General features: G+C 35.7%; 1 protein-coding gene across 9 annotated transcripts in view; it reads right to left on the bottom strand.

The window, feature by feature from the left end:
- LOC128869175 (plasma membrane calcium-transporting ATPase 1-like) overlaps nt 1-18,302 on the bottom strand; it is a 151,028-nt gene extending 132,726 nt beyond the window's left edge. For 5 of the 9 annotated variants that reach the window (XR_008455221.1, XR_008455219.1, XR_008455220.1 and 2 more), the window contains exons 1-5: nt 18,165-18,301; nt 17,839-18,010; nt 17,580-17,774; nt 17,129-17,415; nt 16,833-17,043 (exon numbers count right to left, since the gene is read on the bottom strand). Coding sequence is in view for 3 of the 9 variants with exons in the window: in XM_054111686.1 (XP_053967661.1) it covers nt 16,833-17,043; nt 17,129-17,415; nt 17,580-17,774; nt 17,839-17,995 (850 nt within the window). In the remaining 6 variants the exon portion in view is untranslated. Of the gene's footprint in view, nt 1-16,832; nt 17,044-17,128; nt 17,416-17,579; nt 17,775-17,838; nt 18,011-18,164 lie in introns of all 9 variants that reach the window. The other 4 variants (XR_008455217.1, XR_008455218.1, XM_054111684.1 and 1 more) reach the window with 2 other exon arrangements.
- Between the last annotated feature and the right edge of the window lie 3,857 nt (nt 18,303-22,159).

The raw sequence follows: 22,159 nt of genomic DNA, 5'->3' as shown, positions 1-22,159 counted from the left end.
GTGAAATACCTAGGTATTCAACTTGAGTGCAGGGCTTACTTTCTGGGCCCAGATATGACACGCGACTACCAAAGCAACAAAGCTCTCGGGAATGCTAAGTAGATTAATGGGAAACATCGGTGGGCCAACACAGAGCAAAATAGGGCTTAATTTGGCGGCCACAAACTCAATTCTCCTGTACGGCAGCGAAGTATGGGGAATTGTGCTAAACTGCAAAGCCAAGCGCAAAGCACTGGAGGCTTTGCAATGAACACCGGCACTCTGAGTTCCCTCCATGGTCCGGGAACGAATTTATGCGTGGGACTCCAAGAACAAACACGCCATTACTAGCTTCTCAGAACGGAGATGCCAAACCATGCTGCGGTGGCAAAACCGATGGGACACTGAGCCGAGTGGCAAATGGACGGCGAAACTTATCCCATTCATTAATTGACAAATGGGTCCAAAGGAATTTGAGGGAAGTGAACTACTTCTTAACTCAGTTCCTCTCGGGGCACGGATACTTCCGGAGATACCTATACCGCATGAGTAAGGTAAACAAGCCCAAATGCATATATTGCGAAGCGCTGAGCGATGACGCTGAACGCATGTTTTTTAATTGTGACAGATGGCTCGTGGAAAGAAATGCTCTGAGGGCAGATGGGCGACATCGCTCCGAGCAATATAATCAGCAAAATGTCTGAACGCGGTAAAGAAATACATCGAGAACGTACTACAAAAACAGATAGACCTCGACACAGTGCAACAAAGCGAAGCCGCACAGATAGACACAAGAAGACGAGCCTATAGCATGAATGCTGGCTACAAATATGGTGGACCCGGACGTGGGTGAGTAGAATTGGTCCTTTATGGATGCCGTTCCGGGACCACCAAAGTAATATAGAAAGTAGTCCCGGGAAGGGTGTCTCCCCAGAAGGGGAGGAGGGATTGTTTTAGTGGCTACACCACACGACGCAGTAAACGACCGTCGCTGTAAGTGCGAAGGCATTTTGAGCCCTACCACACCCACCAAACACAAAAACCTTCACACAAAATTAAAAAAAAACGGGGAAAACAACCACTTTACATCATCAGAAAAGAAATTCGCCTCAGTGCATTAATTGTTATAGAAATATGGGCATACAAAAAATTATTGCACAAGAAGTCCAGTCTGCGTTAAATGTGCACAAAACTGCGAACTGTACTATTAATATAAATGTATGTAAAAAGAAACGAACCTCAAACTACAAAGGCTGCATGGACCACAAATGTCTAAGACTGCAACGTTTCCCAGCTCTGAGTAAAGAGAAAAGCCCAAACCAGCAAAACGACACAAGCAAATCCACCACAAAACTTTCAGGGACCTATGCACAATAGTAACACAGACAACAAATAACAAAGTAACAAATACTATACCTCAAAACGATGATATACAAGAATTGAAAACAATGATAAGTCAGCTAATATCAAATGTCGCACATGATGAACATCATACCACTTCTCGTCACCAAAATGGATGATTAAAGAAAATAACTTGACAATAGCTATATGGAATGCAAACGGACTAAGGCAACATATACTGGAAACTCAAAACTTCATCAGACGAAACAGCATTGGCATACTAATGGTATCGGAAACACATTTTAGTGATACATCCTTTGTAGGAATCCCAGGATATAAAATTTTTTGTACCAATCATCCTGACAATAAAGCACATGGAGGCACAGCTATTATATTGAGACAAAATATTATGTGTAACGACATGGAGGAATTCTAAATGGACCATCTACAAGCAACGACAATTCAAATTAATCAGACCCACGGCTTATCGACTGTTTCAGCTGCCCACTGTCAACCAAAATTTAATAATAAAAATAATGCATTATCGACTTCCTAAAGACATTTGGAAACAAATTTATAGCCGGAGATGATTTCAACGCAAAGAACATGACATGGGATTCAAGACTGACAAATACCAAAGGGAAAGCTCTACTTGACGCCATCAGATAATCAAACTGTGAATTTATAAGCACAGGAGAACCCACTTACCACCCAACTTGCGTTAGTAAAGTACCCGACTGACTGGACTTTTTCATAACAAAATCAATAAATTTAAAAATGCTGACAATTAAATCCTGCCTTGAAATTTCGTCCTGACCATTAACCAATCATCCTGACAACTCAAAAACGCCTGCAACTAAAACTTAGTCGGACACTCTATGGACAGGAAAATCCCATTAAAAACTACCAACGATATTGAAACTGCAATAGCTTTTTTTAATGGCACGCTTTTACGAAAAAAATGGCAGACTACAAGCTTCCCAGATAACAAAAAGCAACTTCATGAATTAACTAAGATTCCACGTAAAGGATGACATAATGACATTTATACCACTGTATATAAGAGGAGCAGCTTGGCGCGAAGAAATTGAGGGGGATAAGGAATTTTTCAAGGAAAACACAGAGAAGATTTCAGTTGTTATGGGGGATCTAAATGTTAGAGTTGGAAATATACAACAAAATATCGAAGACTTGTACGAAGCTACATTCTCAGCAGATATTGGAAAAAGGAGCTGAAGAGACGCGGTATTAAATAATAGAGGCAAAAATTTTATGGATTTCTGTGAAGACTATGGTCTAATTATATTGAATGGCAGAACAGCTGGTGATGAGCAAGGTAATTTGACTTACATAAGTGCAGTTGGTAATTCCGTAAACGATATATGCGCAGTTTCCCAAGAAGGTTTCAAATACATTGAAAGATTCGAAGTTGAATCAAAAGTATGGTCTGACCACATGCAAATTAAATTAATATTAAAAATAAATATGGTACTAAACGAATTGGAAACCATCAACTTATTGCCGAAAGTAGTGCTTATAGAAAAAGATAAGATAAATTATCAATTAAAACTAATCCAATACCTAAATAAGTTTAAAAATGGAGGAGAAATAATGGATCTGAAGAAGCTTGCCAACGTAATAAAAATGTCAGTGCCACAGTCACATGCCGGAAATATTAAAAACCCTTTTAAAAATGCATGGTTCAATTTCAAATGTTTTAAGGCTAGGGAGCTATCTTTCAAATATCTGAATGACTAACATTGCAGACGATAAGTAAAAATATCTACATGCAAATCAATTTTATAGAAACGCATGTGAAAAAGCAAAGAAAGAATATTACGAAAAAATTGAAAAACGAATCAACAAAACTGCAAATGCAAAATAATGGTGGAGTTTAGCGAAGGATATAAGAATAAAGTCATTTCAAGTTGGTACAAATATCACTGCGAACGATTTTAAATACTATTTTCAAAGCCTACTAAACCAACCGTAATTAACAAAAGACATTTATTACGCAGCTGTGCTATGTAAAGATGAATATCTCGATAAAGATATAACTTTTATGGAAGTTGAAAAAACCATTAAAAATGCAAAAATAAATAAAGCAGAAGGAGAAGATAGAATACCTTATGAACTGCTAAAGTTTGCTTCGCCAGAATTTCAGTTGGAGTTAACAACGGTATACAACATAATTTTTGAGATGGGAAGAATCGATGAAACTTTTGAAAAAAAACGACAATTTTCCCAATTTTTAAGAAGGGAGATGTAAATGCAGCCGGGGAATATCGTTTATGAATTCTATAGCAAAGGTGTTAATGGGATTGATAAACGCAAGACTTGCAAATTGGGTAGAAAAAACAACGTGCTCACAGAATTCCAAGAGGGCTTTAGAAGAAACTATTAAACTGTAGATAACATTTATAATCTTGCGTCTATTGTACATCTAAAGTTTCATGAAAATCAAAAGGTTTACGCATATTTTGTTGATTTCAAGGCGGCGTTCGACAGGGTGCCGAGGAGACCGGCATAACGAACCTCATAGAAAATATTTACGATAATACTAGATCTGCGGTTTGGACGGGAAAAGAAGTATCCGACTATTTTGAAACCTGCACTGGTGTGAAACAGGGATGTCTGTTGTCCCCATTATTTTTCACTTTACACCTAAACGATTTGCACGACTATTTAGAAGGTGGACTATTGGATGAGGGCATGAATATACGTCTTCTCCTTTATTCCGATGATATTGTTCTCTTGGCGGATAACCCTAAAGTCATGCAATCCATGATAAATAACCTGGAGAAATACTGCGCTGAATGGAATATGGAAGTAAACCCAAATAAATCGGAGATGATGGTCTTTAGAAGAGGTGGACGACTTTCCCAGGCTGAAAAATGGTGGTACCAAGGTGAAAAAATTAAATTGGTGGCCGAATATAAATATCTTGGTGTCATTCTCACACCCAAAATGGCATTCGGCTAGCATTTAGAAGGCAGAAATACTTCAGCAAAAACTAGTATTAATTGCACATGGAACGATTTTTTAGCGAAGCCATTCATTTCATTAAAACCAAAATGGAAGTTGTTCCAAGCGGTATGCAGAGCAATACAAACCTACGCAGCGCAAGTTTGGTGATATGCCTTATTCGATGAGGTAAATAAACTTCAACGTTACTTTATTAAAAGTAACATGTATTCTTTAGAACTACACATGAAGTATATCTGGAAAACTATTTATAGATATAATTCCAACAGACTCCCACACAAACTAACACAAGGCATCTTAAGTAAAAATGTGTTTTAGTTTAAGCAACTGAACGACATGGGAATTGAGTTCGATCTGAAGTTTGAAGAAAACATCACCGCTATAGACTGGCAAGATCGCTGTGTGCAACTTCTTACCGAAATGAAAATAAAAGATATCAACATGGCTAGGCAAAAAGCATAGTCAAGCGCGACGCGAATTTATAAACATTTACTCAAAAGGGGAATCATATATTAAAGAAGATATGCGGCTAGCTGATATTACGACAATTCTCAAAGCAAGATGTGGTTTACTGAAGCTAAATGCAACTACGTATGGAAATGTTCAGAAAATATGCACCCTCTCCAATATAAACGAGGCAGAAGATATGCAGCACTTCTTAGGAAGATATCCGGTACTGAAGGAGATCAGAACAAAATACCTAAACGCAGCGAAGCTAAATGAAGCAGAAGTAATAGATATACTTAATGGCTATAATTGGAAGAGACTAACTTGCTTTATATACTCAGCCTTACGCTATAGAAATTTTCTTATTGCAGAGTTTAATTAATTTTTGAGTTGTGACAGACAACATTGTTATTGCCACAAATTTATTATTTCTTTCTCTATGTATTTATATATTTAAACGAATTATTGTAAAAATTATTGAAATGTTAGATGAAATATTTATAAATAAATAAAGAATTACTACTACTATTGTCATATAGACGGGTGTAATAATTTTTGGATACATTATAAAAAGCTGATTTTGGAAGTCTTGTAATCCCGAAACTAAAGGGTGATCAGATTGGAGTTACTTTTTCCAATAAAGTTTTTTTGACAGATCACGCGAGTTACGTACGATCACTCCACCACCCTATCTATTTATTTCTCTTTTTTTAGTTGTGAGAGTATTGTCTTACATTTAATGAAATTGGAATCATACACCAAACTATTTAAATGCTAAGATACTAAGATTTCCCAAGTAAAGGTTCCCACCAAAAGATTTGCTTAGTATGTAAAATTACACCGACACGTTTTTCGCTCAATGCAGTTATGCTCTCAATAAGCATAAAGTACCGCATAAAGTGAGCGCAAAACAACTGTTATTAGAATTAAGGAAATTATTTGAAGTTAGTCTGTAGATTCATAACAACCAAGAAGGTTGAATTTGTTAAAAATAAAAATTGTGAAAAAAATTAACTTTGGTGTTTTAATTTAAGTCCAAAGGCTTAAAACACATTAGTGGCGCAGTCATTGGAGATATTCCCGAAGGAATATTTAAATAACAACGAAGTGAAATTTCTATGCGACGAAGTGGAATTCTCGACCTAAACAGAAATTTAATAATGGCGATTCAGCACGACGTAGAAGAACTACTGGAGGTCATCCGCAGACAAGAAGCGGAGTTACAAAATTTACAACTACAGCAGCACCGCTTAATACAGCAGCAGCAACAACAACAAACACAACAGCAAACACAACAGCAACAACAACAAACACAACACCAACAACAGGAATTTAATTTTAACATGACCGCCAAGGATGTCATCGACCAATTTCGACGCTTGAAGCCCCCTTCAGCAAAACTCAAGGGCCTTTATCAATGCTGTAGAATCCAATCTTACTATATGCGGAACAAATCTGAGCCTTATTCAGTTTTGTTTGAGAATTGTGGCCGATGAGAAGATTCATGACAATGCTGGCCGACGTGTAAGAGAACTAGAAATCGGCGCCTCGTGGGAGGAAATGAAGGGAAAAATTCAACAAGAATGCAGCCCAAAGACGACCTACGGAGAAGTCTTCAACTTGTGCCGGACAATAAAAGTAAGAAATTTAAGAGAACTATTTAATATTTTTGAAACTTCCAAATTTCATATTAATGATATATACATGTCTGACCCATTAAAACCTGGTATCTATCGACCTGAAAATGTAGACGGGGACCTGGTAGACATATTATTAGAAAAAATTCACGGACCATTTAGGGCTCATTTAAGTGAAAATGCGACTTTGAATGAGATAATTACAAAATATACCAAATTGAAACTATTAGATGACACAAGGGCGATTGCATTTAACCATAGGGTTAATATACAAAGTGAACGAAAAACACACAATTGGCAATCATTAAAGCCAAGTAATAGTTTGATAGCAATAATTGGAATACTAATAATTGTTTTCAAAATACAAATTGGCAAAAATCTAAGCCAAATAATAACTTCCTAAATGGCAACTTTAACCGAATAGTAGCATTCAAACCCGAAATTTCAACTGGCAGAATTCAGACCCTTACCACAGGTCACAATACAGATTAATCAATAATTTTCCAGTTGAAAATTACAGCAGAAATTCAACACAGCAATTAAATTCCAGTAAATTATTTCAGTACAATCAACCAAATTCTTCTCAAACTAGAAAATCTTATCATAGTAGGCAACAACGCCAAACTAATGCGTATCAACAAGAACCAGAGCCAATGGATATCGGTAATTTAAAAGAAGAGGAGGACGTAAATTTTTATATGACGGCTTCTCCACAAAATTGCCCATAATATTAGTAACAATTGGAAATTGTAAAATTAGATGTCTCATAGACACCGGATCAGAAACAAGCATAATTAAACCTAATGTCCTTGGAAATACTTTTCCCACTCAACAACTCAATTCACCCCTTTTTTACAGAACCATAAACGGAATAAATCAAGTGTCACACAAATTAGTTACCCCAATACCTAGAGAATTTAATATCTCAGGTACCTTCTCTTGGAAGGTTATTGATTTCCATAGCAAAATTTATTCAGCAATAATAGGTCAAAATTTTCTCATCGCTCTTAAAGCTAAGATTGATGTAGAGAATAAATTTATTACTATACTAGATAAACATATACCGTTTAGAAATTACTATCCATACAATAGTGTAGAAATTTGCTCACTTGAACACAGCGACCTAGAAAAATTGAATCTGAGACATCTAAATTCGGAAGAAACCCAATTGATAACGAGGTTATTGCACAGTTTCAAAGATTTATTTTATAAAGAGGCTGATAAGCTTTCTGCAACCCATGAAATTAAACATGAAATAATTACATCAACTGATAGAGCTGTATATTCAAAAATGTATAGGTACCCCCAAATTCACGAAGAAGAAATAAAGAAACAAATCAAAGAAAAGTTAGAGCAAAACATAATTAAGGAAAGCAATTCACCTTATAATAGTCCTTTATGGGTAATGCCAAAGAAGATCGACAATTCTGGCATCCAAAAATGGCGAATTGTTGTAGATTATCGGAAGCTAAATGAAATTACTGTTAATGATAAATTTCCAATTCCCAATATGGAAGGAATCCTTGATAAATTGGGCAAAGCTCAATACTTCTCTTCTATTGATCTTGCCAAAGGTTTTCATCAAATTGTTGTAGATGAAAATGACAGAAAAAAAACTGCCTTTTCTACACCTTTTGGCCGTTACGAATTCATAAGAATGCCATTTGGGCTTAAAAATGCCACTTCGACTTTCCAGCGACTTATGAATTCAGTCCTTCGTCAGTATATAAATAAAATTTGTGTTGTCTATTTAGACGACATCTTAATATTCAGTACTTCTTTATCAGAACATATACAAAATATTACAAAAATATTTCAAACTTTGAAAACAGCAGAACTTAAAATTCAAATTGATATTGTAAATGTAGCTTCTTAAAGAAGGAACCCGAATTTTTAGGTCATATACTTACACCTAAAGGTGTTAAGCCAAATCCAGCTAAGGTCGAAGTAATTCAAAAATTGAAGCTTCCGACAACACAAAAGCAGATTAAATCATTTTTAGGAATAACAGGTTTCTACCGAAAATATATAAAAGACTATTCTAAAGTAGCTTACCCCATGATCGCATATTTAAAGAAAAATGCTAAAATCAACATAAGAGACCCAAATTATATTATAGCTTTTGAAAAACTAAAGGATATAATAACAAATCCGCCTATTTCAAAATATCCAAATTTTAATAAGCGCTTTAAGCTTATCACTGATGCCAGCAATTTTGCTATTGGTGCGGTTTTGACCCAAGATGGTCATCCTGTTTCATTCGCATCGCGAACACTAAATAATCATGAAAAAAATTATTCCACTATTGAAAAAGAGCTATTGGCAATAGTGTGGGGAGTCAAATACTATAGACCTTATCTTTTTGGAAGAGAATTTGATCTCCAAACCGATCATCAACCACTAAAGTGGTTGCAAGTCAAAAACTCGGGTAAAGATATAAACCTGAGATTACAGAGATGGCTAGTTCAATTAGGGGAATACGACTCAAAAATTGATTACATTGCTGGCAAAGAGAATATATTAGCAGACTTTCTCAGCCGCATTAATTGCGAAAAGTGTGAAATAAACGCGTTAGATTCTGATGATTTAGGAATCACTCTTAACGAAACTTTTATAATAAAAAATCTAAATGCTGAAGAAGCAGCAAATCAATCTGATATAACTCTAGAAGTTCAATCCAACCATTCCCTTGAAACCGTACATTCTCAGGCAGAAAACTGCAATGATCATATTTCTATTTTAGATACCACAGTAAATAGGTTCAAAAACCAACTAATTTTAGTAAATAACAAGGAAGTTGAGGTCATGGAAAATTTCAAAAACAAAAGAATCTTTATCGATAAACAAGATATTGACTCTGACAATGTAACTAATATAGTCCGAAGAAATTTTGATAAAGGAAAAGTGGCGATATTTTCCCAAATTAATGATCATGAATACAACAAATTACAGCAAATTTTAATTAACAATTTCTTAAATAGTGAACGGTTATCATTTGTAAGATGTAGCTTTTTAGCACAGGACATCCAGGATGAAAGCGAGTTAAGAAAGCAAATATCTCTGTTTCATAAGTACGAAACTGGGCATTCTGCAATATTAGTAACTTACGAGGGCATGAAGCACAAGGTTTATCATCCTCAACTAAAAATAAAAATACATGAAATTATAAATAACTGTGACACATGCTCTGGAGGAAAATATGATAAAAATTCAATAAAAAACAAATTCCATTTAACCGAGACTCCTACTTCTTCTAATAAAATTGTTCATGTCGATACTTATGTTAATAGTAAACACTCATTTATAATTTTTCTTGACAAATTTTTTAAAACATGCTGTGGCTTTTTACCTACCCGATAGGAATAATCAAACTATTATTGGCAAAATAAACGAATTTTTATCAATTAAGGGTTCCATTGAAAAGTTTGTGTTTGACAATGAGTTTAATTCCAAAAATGTTAGAGATTTTTTAATTAGGGAAGGAATTGAGTTTCACGTAACTAAACCAAACAGTCATACAGGAAATGCTGATATTGAGAGACTTAATAACACTCTAACAGAACGCATTCGAATATTAAACCTAGAGGAAAAACTCCCAGTTATAACTCAAATGCAGAAGGCAATAAAATTTTATAACAATTCTTTCCATAGTACAATAAAAACTACTCCACAAGAAGTTCAAAATTACAAAGTTGATCACAAATTAATAAAAAATCGAATTGAAAGATCAAAGTTAGCCACAATTTATAAACAAAACCAAAAACGGGAAAACTATTCAGAGAATCGACTGGAAGGATTTATAAAAAATTACAAAAGTTTGAGGCATAAAGAAGAACCCAAATTTATAAAAAGGAAATTGCAAAATATTCATACATCCAATATTAAAAGGCCAAACAAATTTTCAGGTGGCAACATTCGTACTGGTGATAGCGATATTGGAAGAAACAGGTTACACTCAAATTAAATTAAGAGAAGTGGAAGTAGTAAACGAAACAATTACCTTCTTCTTCTTAATTGGCGCTATAACCGCTTACGCGATTTTGGCCGAGTTTAACAAAGCGCGCCAGTCGTTTCTTTCTCGTGCTAACCGGCGCCAGTTGGACACACCAAGTGAAGCCAAGTGCTTCTCCACCTGATCTTTCCAACGCAGAGGAGGCCGCCCTCTTCCTCTGCTACCACCAGCTGGTACCGCATCGAATACTTTCAAAGCCGGAGCGTTTGTATCCATTCGGACGACATGACCCAGCCAACGTAGCCGCTGGATCTTTATTCGCTGCGCTATGTCTATGTCGTCGTAAAGCTCATACAGCTCATCGTTCCATCGTCTGCGATATTCGCTGTTGCCAACGTGCAAAGGTCCAAAAATCTTACGCAGAATCTTTCTCTCGAACACTCCAAGCGTCGCTTCATCGGATGTTGTCATCGTCCAAGCTTCTGCGCCATACGTTAGGACGGACATGATGAGAGTCTTGTAGAGTGTTAGTTTTGTTCGTCGAGAGAGGACTTTACTACTCAATTGCCTACTTAGTCCAAAGTAGCACTTGTTGGCAAGAGAGATTCTACGTTGGATTTCAAGGCTGACATTGTTATCGGTGTTAATGCTGGTTCCTAAATAGACGAAGTCTTTTACAACCTCAAAATTATAACTGTCAACAGTGACGTGGGTGCCGATACGCGAGTGCGCCGACTGTTTGTTTGAAGACAGGAGGTACTTCGTTTTGTCCTCGTTCACCACCAGACCCATTCGCTTTGCCTCTTTATCCAGTTTGGAGAAGGCAGAACTAACAGCGCGGTTGTTAAGGCCGATGATGTCAATATCATCGGCATACGCCAGCAATTGTACGCTCTTATAAAAAATTGTGCCTGAGCGATTAAGTTCTGCGGCTCGCACGATGCTCTCCAACATCAGGTTAAAGAAATCACACGACAGGGAGTCACCCTGTCTGAAACCTCGTTTGGTATCAAACGGCTCGGAGAGGTCCTTTCCAATTCTGACGGCGCTGTTGGTGTTGAGCAATGTCATCTTACATAGCCGTATTAGTTTTGCGGGGATACCAAATTCAGACATCGCGGCATACAGGTAACTCCTTTCCGTACTGTCGAATGCAGCTTTGAAGTCGACGAAAAGATGGTGTGTGTCGATTCTCCTTTCATGGGTCTTTTCCAAGATTTGGCGTATTGAGAATATTTGGTCGATGGTAGACTTTCCAGGTCTGAAGCCACACTGATAAGGTCCAATCAGTTGGTTGACGGTGGGCTTCAGCCTTTCACACAATACGCTCGCTAGAACCTTATAGGCGATATTTAGAAGACTAATCCCGCGGTAATTGGCACAAATTGCAGGATCGCCCTTCTTATGGATTGGGCAGAGCACACTTAAATTCCAATCGGCAGGCATGCTTTCATCCGACCATATTTTGCATAGGAGCTGATGCATGCACCTTACCAGCTCCTCGCCGCCATGTTTGAATAGCTCAGCCGGCAGTCCGTCGGCGCCCGCGGCTTTGTTGTTCTTTAGCCGCGTTATCGCTATTCTCACCTCGTCATGATCGGGTAGCGGAACGACAATTCCGTCGTCAACGATTGGGGTATCGGGATCTTCACTTTCTCGGTGACATGCGCAGCTGTCACTGTTTAATAGGTTCGAGAAGTGTTCCCTCCATAATTTAAGATTGCTCTGTACGTCGGTCACCAGTTCGCCGTCTTTGTTCTTACAGGAAAACGCCCCGGTCTTAAAACCTTCTGTAAGCCGCCGAACTTTCTGGTAGAATTTTCGGGCGTTGTTCCTGTTGGCCAGCATCTCAAGCTCTTCGCACTCACGTATTTCGGCCTCTCGTTTCTTCTGTCGGATAATACGTCTCTCTTCCTTTTTCAGCTCTCTGTAGCGACCCCACATGGCTCGCGTTGCGCCCGATCGCTGCGTGGCTCTATAGGCGGCATCCTTTCTTTCTGCGGCAGCATGACATTCCTCGTCGTACCAATTGTTTTTTCGGGCTCGCCGGAATCCGATTTCTTCTTCGGCGGCGGTACGTAGAGAACGAGAAATGTTGCTCCATTGTTCGTGGATGCCGGTTTGTTGGGCAGTACTCTCTGAGAGCCCGTTTTTTTAACATATCGCTAATTTGCGCCCACGCCCCGACGGAAGAGAAGGACGATGCGACCAAAGATTCTTTCTATGAGCGCCTGGAACGTTCCTATGAGCGCTGCCCCCGCCACGACATAAAAATCGTGCTTGGCGACTTCAACGCCAGGGTGGGCAAGGAGGGAATTTTTGGTCCCACAGTCGGAAAATTCAGCCTACACAACGAAACATCCGGTAACGGACAGAGGCTGATCGACTTCGCCGGGGCCCGAAACATGGTAGTCTGCAGCACCAGATTCCAGCATAAAAAGATACACCAAGCTACCTGGCTGTCCCCTGATCGAAAAACGCGAAACCAGATCGATCATGTTGTGATAGATGGAAGACACGCTTCTAGTGTATTAGATGTACGTACGATCCGAGGACCCAACATTGACTCGGATCACTACCTTGTTGCAGCCAAACTGCGCACGCGCCTCTGTGCAACAAAAAACGTGCATCTACCTACGCAAAGAATGTTCGACCTCGAAAAGCTGCAATCACAACAGACAACCAGAAGATTCGCCACTCGACTCTCACTCCTGCTCTCAGAGAGTACTGCCCAACAAACCGGCATCCACGAAACAATTACCGTAATACATTTAATAGATTCAACCGAAATAAATACAATAATTTCACAAATCGAATCCAATATTAAAAATTTAGACATTCTCCATAAGGATTTATTACTCAAAGAAATAGAAATACTTAAAGACTAAGTTAAATCAATTACACCTTCGCCAGTGAATTTTAAACAAAACAGATTTAAATATTGTCGGGACAACAAATAAATGGCTATTTGGCAGAATGGACGACGATGACCGTCAAGAAATTTTACAGCATTTAAAAGTTACGGATGAAAATAATCACAACGTTATTGAAACAGTTAATAAACCAATTCAGATAAACCTACACTTTAATGATACTTTAAACCTACTAAAAAATAATATAGAAGAAGACAGAAAAAGAATCCAGGCAGCTTCTAACGAAATTTAAACCTGGAATAGCGAAATTGTAAAATATTTGCTATACTTAGACCAAATGCGAAAAATCAGATACTTGGAAAATAGGCTTAATCAAATTCAAGATAACATATCAGCGGCTAGACATAAGATTTTACAACCTAGTATATTGACGGCCAATGAAATAGAACGTTACAATATTGATTTTTATAAGCTAAAATTACTAAAATAAGGTATAATGAAATACGAAAAATCTAAGTTAATTATTGCCATTAAAATACCAACAAATTTTATTAAAACCTATGTAAAAGCTTTAGTGCCAATACCAAACAAAGAGTTCATGGAAATAAATACTGATATTGAACATGTTTTCGAAATAGCAAATAACGTATATTCTTATGAAGAAGAGACAGATTTAAAAAATTTGAAAAAAACTCAAAACTGTGTATATTATCAAAACTGTATGTTAAAGAATAACAACAAATTCGAGATCCTAGCTATGGACGATGAAACTTTAATTGTTAAGAATGCAATAAATGAAACTGTTTTACAAAATTGTGACGATCGAAAAATCACACTTAACAAAAAGTACTTAATATCAGTATACAACTGTAAAATAACAATAAAAGAGTACGTTCTTCAAAATAAGATAGAAATTGTAAAAGAGAAATATTACATACCAGTAAACAACGAAAATAACACGTTTGAAAAAGATATTAACTTCAAAAAAATTGTATTGGAAAATTTTGAAAATATTAAAGAAATAAAAGAATTAAAATATCATAGAAAGGTTTCTTATGCAATAAGCACTTTCTTGTTTGTAAGCATTGTTATAGTTATTGTAATATTGTATTTAAAAAATAATAATAAAATTAAGATTATCAATAAAATTTAAAAAAAATCTGAGAATGTGGAACTGGACGCCATTAAAGAGAAATACGGCTTAAAAAATAACAAACCATAAGATCCAGGAGAATATTTTGACAAAGGGGGGAGGAGTTACGTACCATCACTCCACCACCCTATCTATTTATTTCTCTTTTTTTAGTTGTGAGAGTATTGTCTTACATTTAATGAAATTGGAATCATACACCAAACTATTTAAATGCTAAGATACTAAGACTTCACAAGTAAAGGTTCCCACCAAAAGATTTGCTTAGTATGTAAAATTACACCGACACGTTTTTCGCTCAATGCAGTTATGCTCTCAATAAGCATAAAGTACCGCATAAAGTGAGCGCAAAACAAGTGTTATTAGAATTAAGGAAATTACTTGAAGTTAGTCTGTAGATTCATAACAACCAAGAAGGCTGAATTTGTTAAAAATAAAAATTGTGAAAAAAATTAACTTTGCTGTTTTAATTTAAGCCCAAAGACTTAAAACACATTAGTCGCGTGATTACTGTCAAACTAAATATATATCTTTTCAGTATTCACTGATATTTCATTATGGAAAGACTTACTCTTCAACAACATTTAACTTATGGTATACATAACCGTTCTACGATTTTGGCTTAATGGTTACATCAATAAGCAAAATTGCCGCATTTGGGCCGAAGAGCAACTCGAAGCTATTCAAGAACAGCCATTGAAAACAACCGAAAACAATATTTCTTCGACGGCGAGGCTGGCGCCAATGTAACAGTGAATGGCGACGACTGTAGTTCAAACAAAACGGTGATACTTGTCATACAACCCGTGAAACAATGGATTTACTGCGTCGTCGTTTCGGCGAGCATTTCATCTTCCGACTCGGGCCAGTGGATTAGCCACCAAGATCGTGTGATATCAAACCTTTTAACTTTTATTTGTCGGGATATGTAAAGTCTGAATGCTTCGTGGATAAACCAGCTTCGATTGAGGCATTGGCAGCCAACGTTACCAAAGTTTCTCACGAGATACCGACCGAAGTCTTCCAGCGAGTCATTTAAAATTGGTGTTTACGGTTGGCCAAATTACGGCGCGGTTGCGGCCAACATTTGAAAGGGTTTATCTTTAAAAAAATAAATGTCATGATTGATTCTAGACAAAAATTATAAAGATTGCCCAATCAATGTAAATTTCGTTTTCCTATTTCAATTAAAAATCTGATACTTCTAAATTGTTCAACCTTTATTAGAATTCTCCCCAATGCCTGTTTCATAGAAGAACAGCTCGAAACACACCATTACCATACCAAGGAGCAGTTTGTTAGAAGTCATATTAATAAGGAAAAAACCTTTTTAGATTATCATTATTTTTACTTATGAAAGTAAACCTCTTTCTCAGTAATTTTGGACTACTGACTTCAATTGAATTTTTTAGTTTACAAAAACACACGAAATATTTGTTTTTATTGTAAATATTCTTCTTAACTTTCTTTGAATTTATTTCTTGGTGTTCATAATTCCCGTATATGTATGTTTGCATGTACATTTAATTTTTTTTTTTTTAATAAATGAGCACACGTAATTAGCTACCGTGAGGCTCTATGTAATAATAAAACACTAAAATTTAAAAGCAGAACTATGTTAGTAGAAGTGAAAGAAACCAGGATCTGTATGTTTATGCTCAAGCGTAACATATAACATATAAGTAATAAGTTCAATTAAGGTGTGAAAAATGTACTCTTGCACATTTTAGTTATTGATTCGATTGCATTAGGAAAAAAAGATAAAAATTATTGAACATTTATAGCCTTGACAGAGGGCGCCGTTAATCAGGATTACCGGCGCAATTAGTTTGATTACAATTGTAGTGTGAGGGACGGTTGTTACACAGATTAGTAAACAGCTTGTTTGCCTATTGGATAATTTTGTCAGTAAAAGATGGACCTGAGGCCACAAATACGGGTATAAGCTGCCCTGATACTAAAAAATAATTTTTTATTAAAAAAAATCTTGAATTGCAATTTTTCAAACTGCTCCGAAAAATCAAAAAAATTAATGTAATGCCGAACGTTTTAGTGCAAACTGGCATAGCATCCAGTCTTTCTTGTTCTTCTCTTTAAAACTTTCATTAATTTTATTCACAATAGGTATTAACTGTAATTTTTCGACAATGCTGTCATCGAAAACTCCGCTAATCCGCTTAAATTATGCGAAATAAGTATAGTTTTTAACCCGCACTAGTTGCACTTTATTCCTGAGACAATTCAGAATTAAGCCGTTAATGCTAATTAACGCCACCGCCTTTTTACGCTATTAGATAAGTAAAAATGGTATGATGGTTACATAACTTTAAAATTGTGGGATCAACTAAGTTAATTTATATAGAATCCTCAGAAACACTATTAAAAGCATCAGGCCCCTCAAAAAAGTATTTCTTTAAATGTGTATATATGCAGAGGACTAGATGTTTAATACATGCCATCGTACTGACCTTTTTTTCGTTTTTTCAGCTCAGCCTCCTGCTCATCAACAGCAGCACCAAGTAATGTGAATATAATACCCGCTTGTGAGTTTACACCAACAGCCGTGACTATAATTTTTCCGCTACCTTCCATAACGTGTGTACCCGAAAGTACCATCGGATCGACATCTACACCTTTCTTAACATGATCTGATTCGCCCGTTAATGATGACTCATCAACCTTTAATAAATAAGCAAGAACAATGACATAAAAATATACATAGATACAAAATTAATGCAAAACGTCAGCTTCAGAAACTCTTTACCTTTAGATCATTACTTTGTATAAGAATGCCGTCAGCTGGTAACAAGTCACCGTACTTTATCTGTGCAATATCACCGACTACAATATCACCAACAGATATTTGGCACACCTCTCCACCACGTATAACCGAAAATTTGTGCTCGCCTTCAATACGATTTTGCAAACCTCGAAATTGACGTTCTTTCGAGTAATCATTGAATGCCGTTACAAATACTACAACGATGACCGAGATCAAAATTGCTAAACCTTCTATCCAACCATGGTGATCTTCTTCTTCTTGCAGTAAAGCTACAATGGGAAAATAATGAATGTTAGTCCAACTTGTTAAAGCGAAAGTACCAAATTAGTAAAGATGCACAAACGCTTTTATTTATTTAAAACCCAGAAAACAAGCGTATTCTTTGAACTCTAAGCAAAACATGTTTGCCAAATATGATATTTTCAATACTCACGTGCATCCTCGTCGGCGGGTTTGTAAAATGATAAACCAAGAGAAACTAGCGCAGCTACTTCTAAAATAATGAGGGTGACATCCTGTAACGCCTCCCAGACTAATGTTAAAAATGTTTTGGGGGGTTTTGGTGGGATAACATTAGACCCAAATGTCTCACGCCTATGCTCAATGTCCGTCCTTGTTCCTCGTAGACCTTAAAAGTTTGAAAACATAAGCTTTACGAAAAACTAAAGTAATGAAATTGGAAACAATTTTACCATCGTTTGTTGATGTATATAATTTATCGCACAATTTAGTGACACCACCAAGTTCACTTAGCTTAACTACGCCTTCTCTCCCACGATGCTCCATGAGCTCTCGTAAATGTTTAAGAGAAATCCCATATTGCGCCGGTCTTCCATCTACAGTGGCCATTTGTTAAAAGCAAAACTAAAACAGTAAAAAACATTTTAATTATTTAGGGAAATAAAAAGTTAAATTTTTTTTAAATACTGAAAACAATTATTTTACTTTGACCATTCCAAAAATATTCGAAGGAGAAGAAAAAATTTACGTATTATATTGTAACATCGTGATATATTACCTACATAATTTTAGAAAATACTCCTGGATATGCGGTAATAAGCACGCTATCGTAGTCCGTACTAACAGAAATTTTAAGTGTACACGGCGGAAACACCAAAAGCGAATTCGCAAAGTTGAAACAACAAAAGGTTCCTTGTATAAGCTCGGTTTTATGAAACCTGTCAAATATCGGAAAGGAGAGTTGGCAGCATTGAAAGTACTGAGTTATACCAATTTCATGTAGCGGCAAATCTTGCTCGATAACTTTGTTGTTGCTTTCACATGTAAATTTTTTGTCAAGCAAAAGGAGCCTAATGCTGAAAACAGTGAAGACCGCAGGGAATCCCTTACCGCATGCAATTACCGTGCACAAAAACCCACCCCCGAGAACAACGGCGTTCTTTGAATTACATATTTACACAATACATCGGTTGTTGTGTATGTGTTTGGTTGTAGCTACACAATGTTGCCATTGATATTTTTGCTTACACACTTTTTCACACATCCGCGTAATCAGTTACAATTTTTCATTGTTTAATAAACCAAAGCCAAAAACCAACAAATGCAAATAGTTCATTTATCTATAATTAACATTATTCAACAGTATTTTTAAGCTATTTTAACAAAAATTATAATTTTTCTAAGTTTATTTTGTAAATGATTTCGAAATGTACTGCTTGGCAACACTGTGTGGTGAGAGAGCAATCAACTGGGTCGGAATTACGGAATTTTTTTAATAATCGTTAAATAAAATCTACGGTACAACGATACGGCAGGAAGGAACTTTTCATTTACATAGGGTTCTCATTAGTTTGATCAGAACAGCTGAGTCGGAACTGCGTTTACGGGCTTCACTGTTTTCAGCATAAGCATAGCGAGCAGGGAAGTGATGCATAGAAGGCGCCTATAGATACTTTCTTACTGGCTTCATAGTCCAGTCAAAAGAAGATTTAACTTCGTAATTTTAGGAGTATGCGAGTTTATGGTTTTATTATGTAAAGCCCATCACTGTGAACTTAAGTTTGAGTTTTCGGGGTCGGGGGTTGTGTCCCGCGACCGCCATCTTGGAAATAAGGGTGCAACTGGTTTTTTGCAATTATCTCGTGAATTTCGAAAGTTACGAAAATTTTGTGAAATACTTTTTTGTAGATAATAATATTATCTACAACTTTCATTCAAAACTTTTTATTGTAAAATTGATAATAAAAAAGTTATAAACAAAATTACGCGAAAAATTAAGGGATGCATTGTTTTAAAGCGTAATAACTTTTTTTTTATTGATTTTATGGAAAATATACATCAGAGCTTTTTTATAGAGCATTCTTTTGTGAACATTTTTATCTATAAGTTTTTTCTGCTATCTTTATTTAGTCGTATGATTTTGAGCTGCTAAGCGGAGCAACCAATACATTAGCGAAGCGCGTACATGATTCACAGGCCGACAAAATTTAACCAACATTCGGACCCAGAAACCAGACTATATATTTCCGAAGGTTTATGATGCGCTGAATCCAAATCTGGCCTTAGAATTGCTCTATCAGCTCTGGTTTTCGAGATATCCTAACCTAAAAGTGCAAAAAACACCATTTTTGCCCATATTTGAGGTTATGTAGCCTTGCAGATGTTTTCTTTCACCAAAATTAAAGGATGGCATCTTTAAACACAATCCTTCTTTTTTCAAATGGCGTTTTGTTTGCTCAAATATCATTTTTTTTCGCAGAGATATCGCATTTTGAAATTTTCATGTTTCGAAATTTTCCTACACCTGAAAATCGATTAAGATAACATAGACATGATATATTCGATTACTAATTTTCTTGAATTGAGTCTTATTTTTCTTAAAATTTTGTCTCACACCATAAGTGTCCTGACTCACCACATCCCTACACTATCTAACCTTTGGGTACCGAGTCACACACAGCCCTAACCCCTAGAAACCACCCCTATCATACCGCGAGCAGGCTTTCCCACAAACTCCAAATTTACATACTATTAATCCATATATTTCAGGCCCTCAAACCCAAGAAAATTAGTAAGCGACTATATCATGTCTATGTTATCTTAATCGATTTTCAGGTGTAGGAAAATTTCGAAACATGAAAATTTCAAAATGCGATATCTCTGCGAAAAAAATGATATTTGAGCAAACAAAACGCCATTTGAAAAAAGAAGGATTGTATTTAAAGATGCCATCCTTTAATTTTGGTGAAAGAAAACATCTGCAAGGCTACATAACCTCAAATATGGGCAAAAATGGTGTTTTTTGCACTTTTAGGTTAGGATATCTCGAAAACCAGAGCTGATAGAGCAATTCCGAGGCCAGATTTGGATTTAGCGCATCATAAACCTTTGGAAATATATAGTCTGGTTTCTGGGTCTGAATGTTGGTTAAATTTTGTCGGCCTGTGTAATCATGTACGCGCTTCGCTAATGTATTGGTTGCTCCGCTTAGCAGATCAAAATCATACGACTAAATAAAGATAGCGGAAAAAACTTTTAGACAAAAATGTTCACAAAAGAATGCTCTATAAAAAAGCTCTGATGTATATTTTCCATAAAATCAATAAAAAAAAGTGATTACGCTTTAAAACAATGCATCCCTTAATTTGTAGCGAAATTTTGTTTATAACTTTTTTATTATTAATTTTACAATAAAACGTTTTGAATGAAAGTTGTAGATAATATTATTATCTACAAAAAAGTATTTTACAAAATTTTCGTAACTTTCGAAATTCACGAGATAATCGCAAAAAACCAGTTGCACCCTTATTTCCAAGATGGCGGCCGCGGGACACAACCCCCGACCCCGAAAACTCAAATTTAAGTTCACAGTGATGGGTTTTACATAATAAAACCATAAACTCGCATACTCCTAAAATTACGAAGTTGGCTATTTTTTTCGTCTCTTTTGACTGGACTATAAGCTTAGTCTGAAAAACAGCACTCATCTGATATTGCCCATACCCAGTAAAAAACGCATGATTTTATCCCCAACTACAACTTCAAAAAAATTGTAAGCATAGGTACATCTGTGCGTAAAAAAAGATACAGCTTACAGCTTATACATGCAGCTGAAAAAAAATACAGGACTGAAACATTTTGGCCAGTTTTGACACCTTTTCCTTCCTTTTATTTTTATTAATTTTTTATAAAAGTATTGTTCATTCTACAAATATCATATAAATCAAAGATTAAAACTTATAATAAAGTGCGAATTAAAAAAAATCTATTTTTTTATTATTTCCCTTTTTAAATTACAATCTGTTATACTTAAACAATAAGTCATTATTTTTAAAGCAGTATTGGAATTCTTTGTTCTCTAACCAATGCTTGGTAAGCATTCGATTTTGCTTCAGTTTATGCTACATTATATTATTTCCTAAGTGTTATAATTCTTATGATTACTATCTTTTTTTTCTACTTTTCTTGTTTTGTTATATTATGAGTTCTGTTGGAGTTAATGGTTTTTATCTCCGTTTTCCCAATTTCTCCGATTGTGGTAGTTTACGCATTTGTTAATTTGGTGATTTGTTAGTCGTTGTATATGCTTGATGCCACATTTTCTAATTGTATCATCTATTATGTCGATATTGAGGTCACTGTGAATCACGTCGTTTGGTAAAAAAGTTAATATGAATAAAATTATAAATTCATAAACAGAAATATTAAATCAGTTATTTGCTGATATGCAACTTTGCAATTTAACTTTAATTTCTTTTAGTGACCTAAATTTGGCAGTAGTAGCGAAATTGTCATTTGACACTTTTGTTTACCTAAATTTGACAGTAATTGCGAAATTGTCATTTGACACTTTTGTTTACCTAAATTTGGCAAATTGTAATAAATGCCAATTCAGAATTAATATTTAATCACGCGACCTTTTAATTTGTTAACATAACTATACAAAATAAGAATTTTGTAAATTTAGTTCAGTTTGAAAATATAACTGAATAAAGGTGGTCGTAAAGACCCTTAAAAAAAATTTTTGTTTTTTTTAGCCTTTGCTACATGCAA

Source organism: Anastrepha ludens, chromosome X (genome assembly GCF_028408465.1).
Source record: "Anastrepha ludens isolate Willacy chromosome X, idAnaLude1.1, whole genome shotgun sequence".
In the NCBI taxonomy this organism is placed as follows: Eukaryota; Metazoa; Arthropoda; class Insecta; order Diptera; family Tephritidae; genus Anastrepha; species Anastrepha ludens.
This window is presented reverse-complemented; position numbering and strand designations above follow the sequence as displayed.